General features: G+C 65.5%; 1 protein-coding gene across 5 annotated transcripts; it reads right to left on the bottom strand.

Annotated features, from left to right (window-relative positions):
• Positions 1 to 3: 3 nt before the first annotated feature.
• OBSL1 (obscurin like cytoskeletal adaptor 1) lies at positions 4 to 16,770 on the bottom strand. Of its 5 annotated transcripts, XM_075756863.1 has the most exons (27): positions 16,677 to 16,770; positions 14,359 to 15,456; positions 13,357 to 13,626; positions 12,885 to 13,145; positions 12,221 to 12,526; positions 11,826 to 12,107; positions 11,468 to 11,743; positions 11,059 to 11,331; positions 8,325 to 8,597; positions 7,661 to 7,936; positions 7,306 to 7,578; positions 6,690 to 6,965; positions 6,186 to 6,461; positions 5,821 to 6,096; positions 5,271 to 5,552; positions 4,205 to 4,480; positions 3,789 to 4,064; positions 3,434 to 3,700; positions 3,006 to 3,275; positions 2,657 to 2,923; positions 2,142 to 2,408; positions 1,706 to 1,818; positions 1,387 to 1,540; positions 1,124 to 1,285; positions 867 to 971; positions 471 to 737; positions 4 to 279 (listed from the first exon to the last, which is right to left on the bottom strand). In XM_075756863.1, exons 2-27 carry the CDS (start codon positions 15,395 to 15,397, stop codon positions 272 to 274), a joined length of 7,071 nt encoding a protein of 2,356 aa, XP_075612978.1. In that variant the 5' UTR covers positions 15,398 to 15,456; positions 16,677 to 16,770; the 3' UTR covers positions 4 to 271. The 5 variants fall into 5 exon arrangements, with proteins under 5 accessions (XP_075612978.1, XP_075612981.1, XP_075612980.1 ...); XM_075756866.1 differs by lacking the exon at positions 5,271 to 5,552; XM_075756865.1 differs by lacking the exon at positions 5,821 to 6,096.
• Between the last annotated feature and the right edge of the window lie 523 nt (positions 16,771 to 17,293).

Here is a 17,293-nt window from a genome sequence, read left to right as displayed (position 1 = left end):
GCGAGGGGGGGGCCCCGAGGGCCGGGTTCCCCAGGGCTGATGGGCAGGATTCAGGGTGGTGCCACCACCCCTTCTCCTAATTAGGACCGGGGCTCGCTGGGGGAGAAGAAGCCATGTCAGAAAAAAATGCCGTTTAATGCAGAACCCTGAGACCCGAGCAGGCTGGGGATAGTGTCTGTGTGTCCGTACATCCCAGGGGAAGCATGACCTCATCTCCCAGCAGCAAGGTCCCTCTGTCTGTGTGCAGCCCTTGGGTGCCACATCCTGGGTCCTAGCTCCCTGCGGGGACAATGGGAGTCAACGGGAGAGCTGCAGCATCCCCAGAGCTGGTGGGGCACCCAAAAGGGGTGTCCCAGCAAAGGGGGGCACAAAACCCTTCCACCCCAGCGCACAGACCCCTGGTGTCCCTCTGCTGCGAGGCACAGTGGCACCACCAGCCCCCAGTGGTGCCCCCCCGGGTGCCCCCTCACCCTCCACAAGGAGCCGGGCAGTGGAGCGGTCGTCGAAGGCGTCGCAGGTGTACGAGTCCTCATCCTCGGGGCCCACGCAGTGGATGATGAGCGTGCGGTAGCAGTCCAGGTTGCAAATCTCGTACTTGTCACCAGCGAAGATCTCGGTTTCCCCGCGGAGCCAGCGCACCCGGCCCCGGGCATGGGACACGGTGCACTCCAGCGTCGCCTTGTGCCGCGCCAGCACCGTCTTGTCCCGCAGCGGCTTCACGATCCGGATGGGCAGCACTGGCGGGCGGGGGAGAGCTGTCAGCATCGTGGGGCGAGCGGGCTCCCGTGGGGACCCCACGAGCTGGCCCTGGTGCGCCCCAGCCCCGGTGCTGGAGCTCGGCCAGCCCTCGCACCCCACGCCAGTACCTTCCACCCGCAGGCTGGCCTCCGAGACGACCATCCCGGCCACGAAGCGGATGAGTCCCGCGTCCTCAGGGCGCACACCACAGAGCAGCAGGAAATGCCGGGTCCCTGGGGAGGGAGAGGCCGGCTCAAGGGGATGGTGACGGGCACCCACGGCAGGCGGGAGGCATGGTCCCCCCCCTTTGTCCAGACAAACTCCCCTTGCTTGAATTCGCTCCCTCCCAGCCCCAAAGTGGGCATGGGGCTGCCTGCACCCCCACCTTCTTGCCGTATCTTCACCATACTGGAGACCTTGATTTTCTCCCCATCCCGGAACCACTCGCCCTTCACGTCCCCGTGTGAAGCCTCGCAGGTGAAGACGGCATTGTCACCCTCCCGCACCTGGGCGTCCTGCAGTTCCTGCACGATGCGGACCTGGCGCTCTGTGGGCGAGGGGCAGGGTGCCAGGGCAGCCAAGGGCCAGGGGGTGCGGGTGGCGCAGGGTTTGGGGGTGCGCGTGCTCCCAAATGAGAGGTGGCCGTACCCTGGACGTGCAGCGTGGCAGAGGCCTGGCAGTCACCTGCATCGCAGGTGTAGATGCCGGCGTCGGCCAGCTCACAGCGGTTCAGCTGCAGGACACGGCGCCGACCCGCGGAGTAGATGCGACATTTGGGCCCCGGCCGCAGCTCCTGCCCGTCCTGCCCAGGGAGCGTGTGCTCAGGGGTGCAAGCAGGCAGCACTCCACTGCTTCACACCCCCCCTCCCCTGCCCGCAGCCCTGGCAGGGAGGGCAGCAGCCAGGGGGCAAAGCAGGGGGGAGGATGCGGCCAGGCACTGCTGGAGGGGATCAAGGCAAACCCTCACCTTGAACCACTTCACCTCCATGCTGGGGCGAGATAGCTCACACTCGAAGCTGGCGACCCCTGTCTCCGGGACCCCCAGGTCCCGTGGGACCCTCACCATAGTGACTGGAGGCTCTGAGGGGAGAGAACACAGGGCGGGAAGGTTTGGTAGGGGAAAGACATGCCCAGAGCATCTCAGCATGGTGTGATGGTGGCGCTTCCTGGGGCACCGCCATGGGCGAACACTCATCGCCGGTGTCCCAGATGGGTCTAGACCCAAACCCTGGCCAGGGGGTCCCCACTGCTGAGCTCGCATCTCCCTGGAGACAGGGGGACACCTGCCAGATTATGCCTGGAGAGGCCCAGCTCAGCCCTGGCATCTCCCCCAGCACGGAACGGCTGCAGGATGGGCAGCGCCGGTGCCACGTGCTCCCCGGTGCCTGCCCCAGTGACTGTACCGCGCACAAGCAGGCGGGCACTGCAACGCAGCATGTCAGCAGTGAAGGTGACGGTGCCCGAGTCCTCCAGCGCCAGCCCCTCCAGCGTCAGGCTGTGCCCGCAGCCTGTGGCACTGATCCGGCACGTGCTGCTGGGCTTCACCCGGATGCCATCCCGTGTCCAGACCCCAGGCACGTCAGGGTGAGACAGCTCCAGGTGGAATGTGGCCGTCTCCTTCTCAAAGGTCTCCACATCTGCCAGTGGCGTCCGGATCGACACCTTCCGGGCTGCAAGGGACCTGTGTCCACAAGCGGGTGCCGCTCCATCCCAGACCCCACCTCCCCAGTCTGTGCTTGACGGACCAATCCCCTAAATCCTGTCCTTTTTACTAAACACCCACCTCTGCCCATCCGTGATGCCCACGCTCACCTCCCTGCTTGACCATTCCTTCCAGCTCTGCCCACACTCCCTCCTCCAGCCTGCAGCATCCTTGCAGCAGGCTGGTGCTCTGCCCATTCCCGTGAGCAGTACTCACGCTCCACGCAGAGCCTGGCCTGCGTGCGGTCATGCAGGCTCTCACAGCGGTAGGTGCCACGGTCGGCAGGGACAAGGCAGCGGATGGTGAGGATGCGCCGGCGCCCCAACTCCTGCAGCTGGTACTTGCTGCCCGGCTGGAGGAGGACGCCCTGCTTCAGCCACTGCACCTCGGCAGCCTCGTGGCTCACCTCCACCTCCAGGCACGCGTCCCCCTGCTCCTCTGCCACCACATCCCGCAGCTTCCGCACGAACAGCACCTGTGCCTCTGCACGGCCCAAGCGCCGAGTCAGCGTCCAGCGCCAGGGCTGTGCCCAGGGCTGTGCCCCAGCCGGCTCCTTCCCCCTCACCTTGCACGCTCAGCCGGGCCATGCTCACCAGCCCCTCGGCATTGGCCGTCACGGTGGCCGCGTTGCCTGGCTGGCAGTGCCGGAGGGTGAGGCTGTGGCACAGCCCACTCCTTGTCACCAGCAGCTGCTCGCTGGGGACCACGGGCTGGCCGTTCAGCTGCCAAGTCACGGCCACGTCCTCGGGGGACACCAGGCATTTGAAGGTGGCATCCTCCCCCTCCAGCACCGTCAGGCTCTGCAGCTCCGTGATGATCTCCACCACCCTGGGGACTACAGCTGGGGCATCAGGGCACGGCACCGGGAACCCCCCGTCCTGCAGAGCCACCGAGTATCCCCACACCCCCTGTGCCATTGCCATGTCCAGCTTCCCCATCGCCCCATGGCACCAGAGTCCGCGGGTTGGTGGCCAAGCCTCGGGCACAGCTCACCCTGCACTGTCAGCGTCGCCAGCGTACGGTCGTCGTTGGACTCGCAGCAGTACTCGCCCGCGTCCTCAGGCTCCACAGGGCTCAGCACCAGCGAGCGCTCTCGCCCCTCCGCCATGATCTGCTGGCGGGGGCCAGGTGCCAGCGCCCGCCCGTCCTTCCGCCACACCACGTCACCCCGCGCCTTGCAGAGCTCACACCACAGCACCGCCCGCTCGCCCTGCCGGGCACGCACGTCCGACAGCCCACGCAGGAACTTCACCTGCAGCTCTGCACGGCCAAACCCCCCCGCGTTGGCACCTGCTGCTGTCGCCGCAGGGGGGTCCCCGGGCACCCCCACCGCCCCACCACCGCCCACCTCGGACGCTCACGTCGAACTGCATCTGGTCATGAGGGGAGAGGCAGGTGTAGACGCCGGCGTCCTCCTTGGCCACGTTGCAGAGGACGAGGCTGTGCACGCGGCCATCCTGCCGCAGCTCGCAGCGCTCGCCAGCCACCGCCGCCTGCCGCGGGCCCAGCCAGGTGACGTCAGCTCGCTCCGTAGAGGCGATGGCAGAGAGCACGGCGCTGCCACCTTCCAGCACCAGCAGCTTCTCCCGCTCCTCCCGTTTGTTCACGAACAGCACGGGTGCCTCTGTGCCGGGGGAGCATCGGGCTTAGCCGTGTCCCCACTGGCGGCACCGGCGTGGGATGGGGGCATAAAGCGTCCCGGTGCGGGGCAGGGGACTGCTGCTGCCCCCTGGCATGGGTGAAGAGGGACACCTCCAGGCTCACCTTTCACATGCAGCGTGAAATTCACCTCGTCATCACCGGCATCGCAGAGGAAGATGCCACTGTCACCCAGCTCCACTTGCTTGATGGTGAGGCTGCGCGCGGGGCCCTCGCTGCACACCAGCAGCCGCCCACCTGAGCGCAGCATCTGTCCGTCTTTCTGCCACTGTGCCGCCGCTGTCTCCGGAGACAGCCGGGCCACCAGCGTCACACTGTCCCCTTCCAGCACCTCCAGTGGGCTCTGCACCTCCTCCTTGTTGACAATGCGCACGGGCTGGGCTGGGGGGCACAGGGGACAAGGTAGGGATCAGTCCCCGTGGCGTGGGGCAGTGCAGGCATGGGACTGCTGTGAGCGGAGAGGCAGCGATGCCCACAGCGAGTCACTGTGGGGCCAGAGGGCTGTGGGGCTGACAGGGGTCATGGTGCATCCAGCTGTGGGATGCTGTGAGTGGCTGGGGGTTGCTGTGGGGCTTGGCTGGGGGGCACAGTGGGACCAGCCAGGGGTCCTGGTGGGGCAGATGTGCAGGCTGGCAGGGCCTGGCAGCTCAGGGTCCCCTCAGGGAAGGGGCCCCAGGCAGGGACCACAGCAGACCCCATCGCTCCTGCATCCCTCCCTGCACAGGCAGCTCAGCTGCCAGGTTGGGGCCATTAATTTCAGTGTGTCCCCCATCCCGAGGGCCTTGCTGGGGCACCGGGACACCTGCCTGTGCCAGGCCTTCTCCCATCCTGCCCAGCCCTCCATCTCCTGCTGATAAGGGTCAGGGCTGAGCTCAGCCCTTGGCAGCCAAAGCAGGAGGAGCGGCGCCTGGGAGCCGGCCAAGGCTAAATTTAACCAGCCCCTGGCTGCTGGAGGCGGGAGGGACGTGTCTCGCCGCGACCCTGACATGCCCCTTCCTGGCCGACAGATCCTGCAGGGTTGGGGACAGGGCTTTTGCCCTCCCTTGCCACGCTGCTGCACTGGTCCCCCCCATCAGTGGAGTCACAGAGGCTTCCCCTCCCCTCGCCCAGGGCTGCAGCATGATCCCACCGTGCTGGGGGTCCCCAGGGCGCTGAGCTCCTGCCGGCTCACCTGACACCTCCACACTCATCACTGCACGGTCACTGGCAACGTCGCAGATGTAGCACCCTGCGTCGCCGGGCTGCACCCCATGGATGGTGAGCTGCCGCAGCACCCCACGGACCTCAACCTGCACCCGCTCACCTGGCTGCACCTCCTGGCCATCCCGGAGCCAGCGCACGGTGGCGTCAGGCTGGGAGAGCTCATAAGCCAGCACCAGGTCCTCCCCGGCCACCAGGCAGCAACGTTCTACAGCACCTGTGCTGCCCACAATGGTCACCGGTGGCTCTGGGACTGGAGAGATGGGCTGTCACCATGGGAGCAGCAGCCTGTGCCGGGTGCTGCAATGGTTGGATCCTCTCCAGACCTCCTCTGGCTGCAGCTGGGCAGCACAAGGGGTTCCACAGAGCCCCTGCGTGGGTACAGCCCACTCCCTGTGTCCCCCCCACCAGCCTACTCATGCTTGTTGCCACCCAGCCCAGCCCCACACCAGTCTGGCAGCAGCCAGGGACCCACCTCGGTCCTTGCCCCACTGGCCATCCCCTCGAGACCTCCCTCTCACCTTCCACAGTGACAAAGAAAACGATGCTGTCATCCCCAGTGTCGCAGAGATACTCCCCCGCATCGCTGCCCGTGGTGCCCAGGATGACTAGTGAGCGGCGTGCCCCATCCTCCTCCAGCCGCACGCGCCCCGTGTCCTGCAGCTTCTCCCCATCCTTGTACCACTTCACCTCCCCATGGGCATGCGACAGGTGCACCTCCAGCACCAGGTCCTCCATGGCCCGGCAGTGCTGGCGGGTCGGCAGGACATCCCTCTCCAGGATCCTGACCAGTGGGTCTGCAGCACCCAACACCAACAGAGCTGGGGTCTCCGTGGTCCATGCACCCAGCACATCCCGCCAGGCTCTCCCCTAGCCTCTTGCTCACCTGAAACTTGGACAGTGAAGGTCACTGTGTCATCGGCAGCGTCACAGACATATTTTCCAGAGTGCTCCGCTCGGGCCGCAGGGATGAGCAGGCGGCGGTGGGCACCCTCCTCCTCCAGCACCAGGCTGCCCCCAGCCTCCAGCCTGACGCCCTCCTTGGCCCAGTGCACGAGCGCATCCGCACGGGACAGCTCACAGCCCAGCGTCACCGTTTCCCCTGGGGCCACCGTCACGACAGGGGGAGGTCTGCGGGGCTGCAGGATCCTCACTGGTGGCTCTGCAAGGGTGGCGTGGCCATGATGCAAAGCAGTGCAGGGACCACGCAGTCCTGGGGATGCCTCTGCTGCCAGCCCCAGGCGAGCACCCATGCTGGGTAGACCAGCACCCAGGTGGGCATCCACTGGCTCCATCACTACAGAGGAGCTGGTCTCCCTCACCCAGGCTGGTAAAGACCCTGCGGGCTGGAGTCCCATCAGCACCTCCCTGGTCCCGGGTCCCCACTGACCTGACACCTTGACATCGAAGGAGACAGCCTCATCCTTGCTCTCACAGATGTACTCGCCCGCATCCTCTGTGCTGCTCCTGGGGATGAGGAGGCAGCGCCAGGCCCCCTCCACCAGCAGCAGCAGGTTGTCAGTCTCGTCCACCTCCAGCCCATCCTTGAACCAGCACACGGGAGCGTCCGGCACAGAGAGCTCGCACCGCAGCTCCACACGCCCCGGCGCCTGCACTGGCAGCTCCAGTGAGCGCTGTGGAGGGTGCAGGATCCTCACTGGCGGCTCTGCCGGGGACGCAGAGGAAGGGTGTGAGACCCGCTCTCTGCACCGCATCTGGCTCCGCCATCCCTACTTACTGTCACTTGCGTCCCTGTCCCCATGGGGCTGCGCAGATGCTACAGCCTCTCGCCCCAATGCAAAGGGGCAGGAGCTGCTCCAGGGCAGAGGCGGCTGGCATGCCATGCCAGCCCAGCACGGCTGCAGGGGGGCACCCACCAGCCCCTAGATGATGCAGCTGCATCCCCCCCTCTGCGATGCTGAGGGCAGGCAGCAGCACTGCAGACCCCACAGCACAGAGCCGGGGCAGCGCTGCCCTTCCCAGGACATCCCTGCTGTGCCACCAACCTGCCACTGAGATGTGGTAGGAGACAGACACGTCCCCGACATCACAGATGAACTCCCCCGTGTCCTGCGGCCGGGCACAGGGCAGCACCAGCCGGCGCCGCGGCCCCTCCTGCTCCAGCACCAGGCTCTCGCCCTCCTCCACCTCCTCCCCATCCTTGTACCAGCGCACCAGGGCCGCCGGACGGGACAGCTGGCACCACAGCTCCACGCGTTGCCCAGCTGTGTAGGTGTGGGGGGCCTCCTCGTTGGAGCTGACAATCCTCACTGGTGCCTCTGCCGGGGAGCACATGGTGGGGGCTCAGCCATGGTGGCAGGTGAGCCCCACAGGAGGACGGGCACCCCCAGGGCATCTCACCGCTCACGGTCACCGTGAAGCTGGTGGCATCGTCCCCAGCATTGCAGGTGTACATCCCAGAGTCAGACAGCACGGCTGCAGGGATGTGTAGCTTCCGCGAGCATCCCTCTGAGCAAATGGCCAGGACCTCGGTTGGGACCACAGCCTCGCCATCCTTCAGCCAGCGGACGGGGGCATCCGGAGGGGACACCTGGCACTTCAGCACCACGGGCAGCCCTGCCAGCACCTCCTGGAGCTGCTGTGCCTTGGGGACCGGGGTGATGCGGACCTGGGGGGCTGAGAGGACCAAGACCCTGTGTCACTTGGCCTCCATCCTACCTGCCCTGGGGCCAGCAGCCAGGGCTGTCCCAGCCCTGTGGCACTGGCAGCTGAAGGCGGAAGGAGCACCAGGGCTGGGGTGCAAGGTGGGAAAACCCACGGGCAGGCGGCACGGCTGTGCCCTGGGGTGCGGAGAGACAGTGTGGCACAGGGCTCTGGGAGGAGACAGAGCAGCCCACTTGCCCCTGCTCACATCCCCATCCAGCCCAGGGGCATGGGCAAGGAGCTGCTCACGAGGAGCCGAGGGGCAGCCGAGATGCTGCAGCTCCCGTGGGACAACAGCATGAGCAGGGAGCCGGGGCAGAGGGAGGAGAGGGAGAGGGCTGTAGCTGTGCATCACACCGACCTGCCACAGTGATGGTGTAGAAGACGGAGTCCCCGCCGGCATCACAGACAAACTCCCCCGTGTCCTGCAGCCGGGCACAGGGCAGCACCAGCCGGTGCCACGGCCCCTCCTGCTCCAGCACCAGGCTCTCGCCCTCCTCCACCTCCTCCCCGTCCTTGTACCAGCGCACCGGGGCCGCCGGACGGGACAGCTGACACCACAGCTCCACGCGCTGCCCAGCTGTGTAGGTGTGGGGGGCCTCCTCGTTGGAGCCAACGATCCTCACTGGTGCCTCTGCCGGGGAGAGACATGGGGCTTGGCTGGGATATAAAGACCAGAGGGGGTGATGGTGGCAGTCATGGCCCTGCGTGGAGCAGTGGCTTCACCAGCTCATTGGGTTTAAGGCTGGAACGGCATCCTGCATAGCACAAGCAGCTGGGCTGCCCTGCCCAGAGCTCCTTCTGCTCCGCACCAAGGAGGAGCACCCAGCTTCCAGCCTGGCTGTAAATCACTGCCGTGCCCTGGCTCCTGTGGTATCTGCCCTGCTCTGCCCAGAGACAGAGCTGAGGGACAGGGAGGGGAAATGTAGATAGGCAAGTGCCTCCTTAGCAAGCCCCAGCACTGCTAATTGCCGTCTGTGGTACCAGCATCAACCCCTGTGGCTGCCCTGCCGGCGGCTGCCCACCCCTTCACCTCTCTCCCTATTTTGGAGGCCACCAGCTCCTGCCTGGTGTTTCTGTCTCAGCTCAGCCCTTGGCATTTGCTCACACCGCAGCACAGGCGTGTGGCTCACTTGCAGCCAGAATCCCCATCCCTCTGGCTCACCAGGACCTGGGACACCATGCCAGATGGCAGTGCTCGCTGAACGCCACCATTAATGGGTTACACATGAAATGTGTGCCACTGCTCACATCTCCCCGCTGACTTGAGCCAGACCTCTAAAGCCAGAGAGTCCCCAGTACAAGCATGAAGTGACCAGCCCCCCTCCCTCCTGGGAGGAGGTCAGGATGTGGCCCCTGCCTGCAGCAGCCAACACCACCTGCCCGGCCACTGTAGCTGGTCCAGACTGTGCCGTGGTGCTCAGCCAGCCCACAGTTCCGTGCGGGCGCAGGGCACAGCCAACACCAGAGCACGCTGGCAGCCAAGCAGTGACCTGCCCCGTGCTGGGCATCCGGGCTGCAAACTTCCCAGACAGTTTCCAGCTGCGAGGCCCAGGCTCAGCAGCGCACCGCAGCCCCGCAGCGCGTGAGAACGTCGCGGCGCCGGTTTGCAGCATTCAACCTGCACCACGCTGAGCCTGCATCCGCCCGGCTCCCTGATCAAACAGTCAGCTGCTGCCTGTCTCCCTGGGCCTGCTAAAAGCAATCACATCGCTGAAGTGCAGCTGGAGAAGTTGAACAGCACCGAAATGAGGAAGGGGCGATGTGCCAGCCCTCGGGGGGCAGCACTGCTCTGGCCCCAGCCCCGCCGCCAGCTCTCAGGGAACCCCGGCGCTCGGCAGCTGCTGGAAAACCAGGAGGCATGCAGGGGTGGCTGGGCTTGAGGCAGGCGGGCTCTGTGCCACAGCAGCCCCTGGGGGATAGCTGGGATGCCTCGGGGAAACCCAAGCGTGCCACAGCAATGCTGACTGTAGCAGCCAGCCTGGCACTCGTGCCAGTGGGGTGCTAGCCTGAGCCTCCTGGCACACGCACCGAGCCCCACTGATGACACCGATGGCCAAATCCTGATCAAACCGAGCCAACCTCTCTAAGAGCCTTCCATCTAAGTTATGCAAAGCTGCTCAGCTGAAAGGCTGAGCCTCAGCAGACGGTGTTTCCCCCTCCCACCCTGGGGAAGCTGAGCTCTCCATGCCCCACACCCCTGCGGGGTGGACAATGCCTTCTGCCTCTGCCCAGAGCACACGCTGCCTGTCCTTCCTGCTGGTGATTTTGCCTAAACCCCTCATTTCTTCACCCTCCTGGTGGTCACTTTACTGACTCTTCCAGCATTTCTCATCACTCATCCCATCTTCACTCCTACATCCTCTGCCACCAGCTTCGGCACTTTGCCACGCATTAACACCATGGAGAGGTTTTACTGCTGCGATCACGGAGCCTTTTAACCAGGCTTTAGTTCTGCTCCCGGTCACCTTCCTGTGGTTGCGAGATTGTGGGTTTCGGGGCCAGCAAGGGGAAGTCTTTCACTCGCTTTCAGCTTTCATTATCCTCCACCAGCCGGCGACGCCAGCAGCCGCTCCATGGCCGGGGCAGCCGCCGCAGGATTCTGCCCCCAGCTCGCACCCAGCAAACACCACCCAATCATCGGTATCCAGGCAACCTCTAATTTTCAGGTCAGCAATTAACACTGTCTGTCAGAGCGATGTCCAACCAGGAGTCACCCCACACCAGGTGTCGAGTGCTTGTACCCACTATTTTTAGGACCTGGGAGGAGGGCTTGGTTACTGGCCATGGGAGAGGTCCGGCAAACACCCCAGCCTGAGGGTCCTGGGCACCAGCCCTTGGGCACCCAAGCGTTTTGGACTGGCAGAGCAAGATGTCCCCTTTGCCAGTCAGTCTCATTGATTTTACACACCAAAGCTGCCGCAAAGACCCCTGCCCAACAAACGAACTGACCTGCTGGTGAGGACCTGGCAAGAGCATCGCTGATGAGCATCCCCAGAGCAGCAAGTGACAGGGACGCCAGCAGCAACCTGTGCTGCAGCACCCTGCAGCCCCCCTGAGAGGTGACCCCGCCAGCCCGCCTGCATCGCACTGACCTGCCACGGTGACGGTGTAGAAGACGGAGTCCCCGCCAGCATCACAGACAAACTCCCCCGTGTCCTGCGGCCGGGCACAGGGCAGCACCAGCCGGCGCCGCGGCCCCTCCTGCTCCAGCACCAGGCTCTCGCCCTCCTCCACCTCCTCCCCGTCCTTGTACCAGCGCACCGGGGCTGCCGGACGGGACAGCTGGCACCACAGCTCCACGCGCTGCCCGGCCGTGTAGGCGTGGGGGGCCTCCTCGTTGGAGCTGACAATCCTCACTGGTGCCTCTGCCGGGGATGACGTGGGGTTCAGCACAGGCACCCAACTGATGGCAGCTTTCAGCCCCATCGTGGGGGCAAGAAGAAGGGCAGGAGCACCGTCAAAAGGTGGGGTCCAGGCTCCCACATGTGGTCCCCAGCTCACCGGTCACGGTCACCACAAAGCTCACAGCATCGTCCCCGGCGTCGCAGGTATACACGCCGGTGTCTGAGGGACCTGCTGAGCGGAGGAGCAGCCTCCGCACGCAGCCCTCCACCTGCACTGCAATAACGTCGTCCAAGGGCACGGCCTCGCCGTCCTTCAGCCAGCGAACAGGGGCAGCCGGGGGGGACACCTGGCACTCCAGCAGCACAGGGAGCCCTGCTGGCACCTCCCTGAGCCGCTCAGCTTCAGGAACCAGAGTGATGCGGACCTGCGGGGCTGAGAGACATCGCGGAGGGGTGAGCAGTATCCTCCAGCATGAGAGCTGCTGCTGCTCTTCCCCCAGGCCAATGCTGCTCACCTTGCACATGCAGCATGGCCGAGTTCTGCACGCTACCAGACACAAAGGTCACCTGGGCACCGCTGTCGGCCAGCCGCACTTCCCGGATCAGCAACGAGTGCTCCGTCCCACGGTGCTGCACACAGCACCGGCCACTCGCAGCCTCCCCCTCCTCGCCCAGCCTAGCGCCATTGAAGAACCAGGTGCCATGCACTGCCGCTGACAGCTCCAGGGAGAACCGTGCATCCTCGCCATCCCGCACCTGCACGTCCTGCAGACCCCTCTCCAGGCGAGCTGCCGGAGCTGAAGCATAGCTAGACTCAGCCCTGGCACTGGCCAGCAGCACCGCAACATCCTGGCTGGCCCCTGGGGAGAGCAGGGTCCTGGGGGGGGGGTCCCCAGCTCGGCACACTCACCGAGGTGCACAGAGCCAGGGAACTCCACGGGGCTGCTCCTGCCGTGCTCATTGGTGGCACAGATGCGGAAGCAGTAGTCGGCCTCACGGGGCACGCTGTCGCCCAGCACCCGCACACAACCGGGCAGGTCAGTGGTGAGGCACTGCACCCACTCACCCCCCGCTGCCTCCCGCCGCTCCAGCAGGTAGCAGCCGGGGGGGCGGAGGTGGGCGTCGGGTGCAGGGCACCACGTCAGTAAGGCCACGTTGCTCTCTGCCGCGCTCATCTCAGCCGCCACCGGCGCACTCGGGGGGTCACGCTTCACACCTGTAAGTCACAGCATGTGTTGCCTGCTTGGGGACGGGCAGCAAGGCTCCTGGTGGGGTGGCAGAAGGGCTGAGTGGGGCTACACAGCCTGTTTCTCTGGGAATCCTCTCTCTGATGGAGAGGATGGAGAACATGGAGAGGATCGTCTTGCTCCCATGTAGCACGGTGCTGGTTACAAAGGTTTGTGAGTGCCAGAGAGACTGGGGCCCTGGAACCCTGCTAAAAGCCCCCTTCCCCAAAAAGCCATCACAGCATCATGTCCCCAGCACAGTGGGTGCCCAACCTGTCTCTTCCCCATGTCACCCACTGTGAATGGGCAGGATGGAGGACCTGGGGCACCTCCGAGCCTGGGGCTTACACTTGACCCGGAGCTGGGAGGATGTCTGTGACTCCCCGACGGCGAAGGAGATGATGCCCGCATCCTGGCGAGTGACGTGCACCAGTACCAGGAGGTGCGTCCTGCCGAAGCTCTTCAGCACTGTGCGGGGTGACTCCCGCAGCTCCAGCCCATCCCGGCTCCAGCAGATCCCCTCCAATGCCTCCCGCGTCTCCACGCAGAAAACCGCGTTCTCCCCCTCCATCACATCCAGCTTCCGTGGCAGCCGCTTTGTGATCACCCCTACGGGAAGAGATGCGTGAGGGCTGGGGAGGGATGCTGAAGAGTGGGCTGGGCTCCCCAGGGTGGGACAGAGGAGGAGGAGAAGGTCCAGGAGAGGCAGCAGCAGGCACCACAGCCAAATAGTGGGAAGGTAGATGCAGGGGCAGTGGGGACCCTGGCAAGGAGGAGGATAGGAAGGCAAAGCCATACTGCTGGAGATTTGCCCCCGCACCTCGGACAGAAACTTCGGCAATGCTGCGCCCCTTGTCCTTCATCTGGCAGAGGTAGATGCCGTCGTCATCGGTGCGGGCATCACGGATGGTCAGGCGCCGCAGCACGCCTTGCTCCTCCATCACGTACTTGTGGCTGGGCTGCAGCTCCCTGTCCTCCAGGTACCAGGCGGTGGGGATGGTCTCCAGCGGCACCTGGCACTCCAGCACAGCGTCCTCCCGCTCTGCCACTTCCACATCTGCCAGCTGCACCTGGAACCGCAGCCGGTGCTCTGCCACCAGGAGAGACAGACGCTGAGGGGGTGCGGAGGGCACGGCACCCACTGACAGCCCTTTGGCTCTCCCAGTTCACAAATGGTGCCAAGCTCTTGGCCCTTCTCTGCTGCTCCCATCTTCGGCCAGCGTGCGATGGGCACTGCCCTGGGAAGCACATCCCCCAGAGCAGGGGGAACCAGGGCACGGGCTGGGGACACCCAGCGATGCCCCAGCCCCTCAGCAGGGAGTTTTGGGGGGCACAGGAGCTTGCGCACCAGCAGACCAAAGCAGACGTCTCAGCGGAGGGGAGCAGCAGGGTGCAGGCAGGAGATGCACCAGGTGCCAGGTCACCCCAGCTGTGGGCTGTCCCCAGCTGGTAGGGCGGCACCGGGGGATGGGGCTGCCGCCGGTGCAGATGCTTGGAGCCGTGCCCTGCAGGGCTGCCTGCCAAAACCACTCAGGACTTCCAAAGGAATTTGTCACCAAGGCACTGTCCCCCGTCCCCGCAGGGGACACACGCAGCCCTCCAGAGACACCACCTCCGTGCTTGCAAGGAGAGAGGGGCACAGAGGGTGAGACAGCTCCCCGGGGGAGCCCAGCATCCCCTGCTTCCAACCCGGAGGACTCTGGGGTGACGCTGGCTGCACAGGGCAGGAGGGAGCCCAGGGATGCTGGGCTCACACAGACACATCCCTGCCAGACCCCCACAGTGCCTGGCCGCCCCTGGCAGCGCTTGGCCACACTCCTACCTTTCACCTGGAGCTGAACCGCGCTGAGGGTCTGGCCAGCGCTGTTGGACGCGGTGCAGACATACAGCCCCTGGTCCTGGGGTTTGCAGTACAGCACCTTGAGGATGAAGTAGCCCTCCCGGTCCTCGTAGACGAGGTGCCTGCGGCCAAGGACGAGGGGCTCACCGTCCTTCTGCCAGATGATCTCCGGTTTGGGCTTGCCGGTGACATAGCAGCGAAATTTGGCATGCTTTCCCGCACTCACGGCGAATGCCTTGGCCCCTGGCACTGTGGCCGGCACCATGCCGTTGGGCACCTGGGGGTCCAGTCCTGCATGCCGTCCCGCCATGTGCCGCCGCCGCCGCCGTTGCCGCTCTGCCAGCAGCTCGGGGCCATCAGCAGGAGAGCCATTAGGGAGCCTGTCCGGCAGCGCCCGGGGTTCGACCAGGAGCACGGCAGCAGCCAGGGCCTCCTGGGAGCCACTGCGTGCCCGGCACACGTACACCCCCCCGTCTGGGGGTCGGGCGCCAAATAGCTTCAGAAAATGCCAGTCCTCTGGCTCCTGCCCCACCGCGAAGTGGCTGCTCTCAAAGATGTCGGAGAGCTTGCGTCCATCCTTCTCCCACTCCAGCACAGGGCAGGGCTGCCCGAACACCCTGCAGGCGAACATCACGTCCTCCCCCCGGCACACCCGTGTGGATGAGGGGGCAACAAGGAAGGTGGGCACCTCACCACCTGAGCATCCCTCTTCCTGGGGCTCCCCCACCTCCACCTTGAGCGTGGCAGCAGCATAGGTCTCACCAACACTGTTCTTGGCCTTGCAGACATAGAGCCCGCTGTCCTGGGGAGTGGCACAGGACACCAGCAGGCTGTACAGGTCCCCCTTGGCCTCCACGTGGAAGCGGTCTGAAGGCTCGATCGGGGTCTTGTCTTTCTCCCAGAGGATGCTTGGCCGGGGGTTGCCCGTGATCTGGCAGCTCAGGACTGCGTCAGCGCCACTTTGCACCATGAAGGCACGTGGGTAGGCCAGGAACCTGGGGGCTCCCCCAAACCCCTCCATCGCTACCTTCCTGGGGTCACGGCAGGTGGCTGGCCAGGGCAGCAGCGGGGATCATCAGCCTGGGGGGATGTACAGACCAACAGTGGCGGGGGCTCAGGCTTCAGCAAAGGGACTGGTGTGGAGCACCACCAGGAGGGACCCCCGCCCGGAGTGAAGCCCCCAACACCGAGCCTGTGCCACAGGAGCATCACCCTTGCTCTGAGCACCTCAGTCCTGCTGGATGTGTTCCTGCCCCGAATCACCCATTTCCCAGCCCAGCGGCAACAGAAGAGGTGACAAGAGGGGCTCTTTGCACCCCAAGAGGCCAGCGTGCCCACAGCCCAGGCTGCCTGCCCCAGGGTCTCAGACGGGACCCCAGCTCCAGGGGTGGGGGACCCCTGCCTAGACGGGGAGCGCAGGCAGCTGCTGGCTGGGTGCTGGGGACGGGGATGGCAGAGGCAAGACGGCCCCAGCCCGCCCCTTCCCCACCCGCCGGGCATTCCTGCAGTATCGGGTGGTGGCAGGGCCGCATTCCTGCAGCATCTGGGCTGGCTCAGCAGGCAGGTGCTGATACGGGGCTGTCGCGGGCGGGCGGGAGGCCCCCGGCCGGATCCGGGCGCTTCCTCCCGGGCTCGGAGGGGCAAGGGACCCCCCTGCACCCGGCAGTCCCCCAGGGACCTGCCCCGGGGAAAAGGGGGGCTCCCCCGGGCGCAGATTCCCCTCCAGAGATCCAGCCCTTTGGTATCGAAAGCCCCGGTTAGAAAGAATCGGTCGCTCAAGCCCCAGGGGGCAGAGGGGGGGTCTGGGGGACGGGTCCTGCCGTCGGAGGGCACTGCCTGCAGCCCAGCGCTGCGGGTAACCCTGCCCATCGTCAGGGACGGGAGTGGGGCAGGGTGCTCCGTGCCTCCCCTGGGTGAGCGCACCCCAGCCTCTGCCCACACCATGGCCGGGGCTGGGACAGAGGCGTCTCTGCCTCCCTTGGGTGGGGGGAAGAGAAACCAAAATACTCCCTGAATGAGCCAGAGGGAGCGGTGGGAGAGGGCAGGTGCCCAAGTAGTGGCAGGGACCAAGGCCAACTTCTCCTCCCAGACCCCTACCCCTGGGATGGTACATCCATTAAGAGCCACCTCCCCGGCCACACACTTCCCAGACCCACAGGCCACCCCACAGCAGCTTCTGCAGACGCACACACACATAGCCTCAATGGCTCAGCTGCCCTACTGCCCGTTCAACCACCCCCTTCCCCAATCACGCTGCCCCATGCAACCCCACAGCCCAGTCCCCTGCCCCATGCACACACCTCACTCTGCCACCTCTCCCCCGTGTCTCCCAGTGCCGGCAGCAGATCCTGCTGCTTGCCCCAGCTCCACTCCCGGGTGTCAGCACACAGGGACCAAACGTTACAAATGCCTGCAGCTGCTGTCCCCAAAAATACCCTCTGATGACACACTGGGTTGATAAGACTGAGCCTGCTCCATTCAGCGCCTCGCTGGGGCAGGGCTGGCCTATGTATAGCATCCCGATGGGACAGCCACCCGGCCCAGAGCGGGCAGGCAGCGCTCCACCTCCGGGGTCCTGGTGCGCTGCAAACCCAGCCGTGCCTTGGTGCTGGGTCAGCCTGCGGCAGGAGGCAACACACTGTGTGGGGCGCATGGCATAGGGTGCATGGCGTGGGGTGCATGGTGTGGGATGCACAGTTTGGCACGCACAGCATGGGGTGCATGTCATGGGACACCAGGCTGCAGCGGGATGAGACGTGCCACGCAGGACATGCTGCATGGGGTGGGACGTGCCACACTGGATGCCGCACAAGATGCTAGGCTGCGCAGGATGGGACGTGCTGCACAGCCATGCTGTGTGGGGCACTGGGCTGTAGGAGTGGTGGGCATGCAAAGGCTGCCCATGCCCCTGCAGACA

The sequence above is a fragment of the Balearica regulorum genome, chromosome 6, assembly GCF_011004875.1.
Source record: "Balearica regulorum gibbericeps isolate bBalReg1 chromosome 6, bBalReg1.pri, whole genome shotgun sequence".
Classification (NCBI taxonomy): Eukaryota; Metazoa; Chordata; class Aves; order Gruiformes; family Gruidae; genus Balearica; species Balearica regulorum.
This window is presented reverse-complemented; position numbering and strand designations above follow the sequence as displayed.

Excerpts from the sequence above, each read along its gene's own strand:
- OBSL1 (XM_075756863.1), bottom strand. The coding sequence starts at position 15,397 with ATGGAGGGGTTTGGGGGAGCCCCCAGGTTCCTGGCCTACCCACGTGCC. Across the intron at positions 11,332-11,467 it reads CTTTGTGGTGACCGTGACCG|AGGCACCAGTGAGGATTGTC; the intron begins GTGAGCTGGGGA and ends CATCCCCGGCAG. Across the intron at positions 3,276-3,433 it reads GGCGACGCTGACAGTGCAGG|TCCCCAGGGTGGTGGAGATC; the intron begins GTGAGCTGTGCC and ends CCCCAGCTGTAG.